The sequence below is a fragment of the Alligator sinensis genome, unplaced genomic scaffold, assembly GCF_000455745.1.
Source record: "Alligator sinensis unplaced genomic scaffold, ASM45574v1 scaffold442_1, whole genome shotgun sequence".
NCBI classification, from domain to species: domain Eukaryota; kingdom Metazoa; phylum Chordata; order Crocodylia; family Alligatoridae; genus Alligator; species Alligator sinensis.
The window spans coordinates 2,208,727-2,211,538 of NW_005841829.1; the positions used below are offsets into that span (position 1 = coordinate 2,208,727).

Below are 2,812 nucleotides of genomic sequence, written 5' to 3' on the forward strand. Positions count from 1 at the left end.
TAGCATACAAATGGCGGGAACTCTTTGCAACGAGCATCTCTGTGCTACAACAAAGAAATGCACCCTGCAAAGAAAGCTTCAAATTGGCGGGAAATTCTCCCTTGCACCGGGGTTCTCTTTTGCAGCAGAAAACTCCACCGTGCAAGGAAGCTGCAATTTAGTGGGGACAATTTAGCAGTGCCGAAGCGCACACAAACAAAAATCACACCCTTTGGGTTGTGACAAGATGCTTTTCCTCCCTTCATAGTTTGCCGCCTCAGTTGCGTAGACTGCCAACCCTGCTCAGGGTTCTCATCCCATTTTTGTCTTCTCTCTTCCAGCTACTGATCCCCTAAGACATCATTCCTCCAACCCCCATCAGTGGTCCTAACCCCCTTCCCAGCAGCCTCCACTCCCCCATTCCAATCTCACTATTACCAACTTTCTCAACGTTAATATGAACATATTTGGTGTGTTACATAAAGCCTCATCTCTTGGAGACAGGTAATTTTAAGAAAATCTCAGCTTTCTCATATTTAGGAGCTGGGGAATGAAGGGGGGGGGGAGCGGGAGTGGGAACAACAACAACATTTCTAACCCTAAAACTTTGCTGTGCAAATTACAAATTTTACTCTTTGTATCCTAATGACTCAAAAACCAGGAAAGGCAAACTTAAAAAATGAAAGAAAGAAAACGTATAAAAAAAGAATAACAACTTCTGATTGTTAAGATATTCTTGTGCTCTTTGAACACTTGGGGATGATAATACTACAATCTACTCTCTCTGCTCCCTTGATAGTTGCCTTCCAGGGGTAGGCAACGTTTTTTGGCCGGAGTGCCGAAAAAACCACAATGTCTACCTTGGAAGGTGCCAGAGTGCCAACATGCCTGGAGCCACTGTTTGCTGCAGTGGACCCATGAAGCCCGGTCTTCTTGTAGCAGGGCTTGCAGCCTCCCAGTCACCTGCTGGAAGCAGCTTCAGCTCCGTGGCTGGCAGCAGCTGGCTGGCGGTGGTGTGCCGAGCAAAATGGCCTTGCGTACCATGCTTGGCACGCGTGCGGGGGTTGCTGACCCCTGGCCTATTCTTTTTTAACAAAAGAGAGCGGATCTTACACTTATTTCAATACCAGTTATGTAACATTTTGCTCTAATTTTATCTTTGCAAATGGCCAATCTATTCTTTTACTGAAACTTTTTCCAGATAATTTGGCTCGAGCAGATGCCATGGTTAGAAAAATTTAGCCTGTGTTGTTAAGAACTAGTATTTTCGATTGTTTAGGAGTTGGGAAATTTAACTATTAGCTATGCTTTCAGCTCTATCCATATTAATCTGCAGTGCTGCATAAAAGAAAGCAGCTTTCAAAGAACAGGCCCAGACCACATGCAATGCAAACACTTTTATTTCCTTCTGCTTTTGTCAATTTTATCCATTTCTTCTTTTTCCATTCTCTGCTTCATTACATACCCATTCAAGTGAAGCCAATTTCATTTGACCCACATCCCAATGCATAGAGCACTACCTAGTACATGCTGGAAAGAGTCCCTGAGCTGAATGCCTGCCCATTCTAGCTTGTCTTCACTAGCAGAAGTATCTACTGCTGTCAGCAGCTTGAGACAAACCATATCCAGCTCCAGTTCAGATTTGAATCACCATTCCTAAAGTAGTACTGAAAACGATTTGTCCTTGACTACTCTTGCAGAGAAAACCACATGAAGCATCAGTTCAACTGCAGCCACTGCTGGCTACAGTTACCAGCAGTAAGCACCTGGCAAGTGAAAAGCCTCAGAGCATCACTGCAGATACAAGGAGTTTTGCAATTTTATGCTCAACCAACAAGTCAATTTTTATTGTCACCTGAATCCAGTTCAAGTCATTCTTTGCATCACTGATCTGTACCTGCTAAGCAATTGCTAAGTCAAATCAACACTTCTAAACAACTACACACAGAGGGTGAACACTGTGAACCTTACAGTAACCTTTTAACAGCAAAAAGCAACCAATATGCTAAAAATACAGTGCACGTGCCCCACTATCAGGGAAAGCAATATATGATTAGCCAGGTTAAAACCAAAACAACAGGGCTAGATCCTCTTTTTTCTTGGCTCACAGCTGATCTGCATTCTTTTTAGTCTAATTATACAGTATATAACAGCTTAAACTTCAGTACCAGATCCTAATGGGATCAGTTAAAAAAACAAAAAAATCAACACACATACATATGGGCAATGTGATGCTACAGGAACACTCTCTTTGGAGACGGTCCCTGTTTAGTAATTTTAATAACAGGCATTTTCTTGAGAGATCCTGAGACAGAAAGAGCCAAAGGCTTTATGCTGTTACACCATTAATGAATTAAGATTTACCATGCACTAAATACAGGTAGTATTATCTCTGTTCTGCAGCTGAGGAAATTAAGGTGAAGCCCTACTCCACACTAAGAAGGTTTAAATCCAAGTAACAGCAGGTGTAGGCCTATCTTCCTCTGATACTACTGCTATCAGTGGAAGCAAAAGTATGATCTAGGGTTCGCATATTTTTGTTGCCATCAAGACCATTAAAAAGGATAGACTGTTATTAACACCTGTGAAATGGGCAGAGAGATTAGCAGGAATCAGAGAGACAGTAATAAGCCATAAAGTTAATCGACTCTCTCAGCAAAGCCTGAATAGAAATGGTGTTGCACTCCAAGGCAGTTGGTTTTAAAGTTTGGGTGGAGCAGTAATCGAAGGTGGGGAGGCTGCAACTGCACCTCCCTGAATCCACCCTTGAATGAGAGCCAGAGTTGTGTTACAGGATGTCTGGCAGAGCTAAGAATGGTACCCAAATCTAACT

General features: G+C 42.6%; 1 protein-coding gene across 1 annotated transcript in view; it reads right to left on the reverse strand.

Annotated features, from left to right (window-relative positions):
• Nucleotides 1-1,205, reverse strand: part of LDLRAD3 (low density lipoprotein receptor class A domain containing 3) — a 148,913-nt gene extending 147,708 nt beyond the window's left edge. Inside the window, exon 1 of the mRNA XM_014526969.2 lies at nt 1,166-1,205. Within this exon, the coding sequence (XP_014382455.1) occupies nt 1,166-1,205 (40 nt within the window). The remainder of the gene's footprint in view (nt 1-1,165) is intronic.
• Between the last annotated feature and the right edge of the window lie 1,607 nt (nt 1,206-2,812).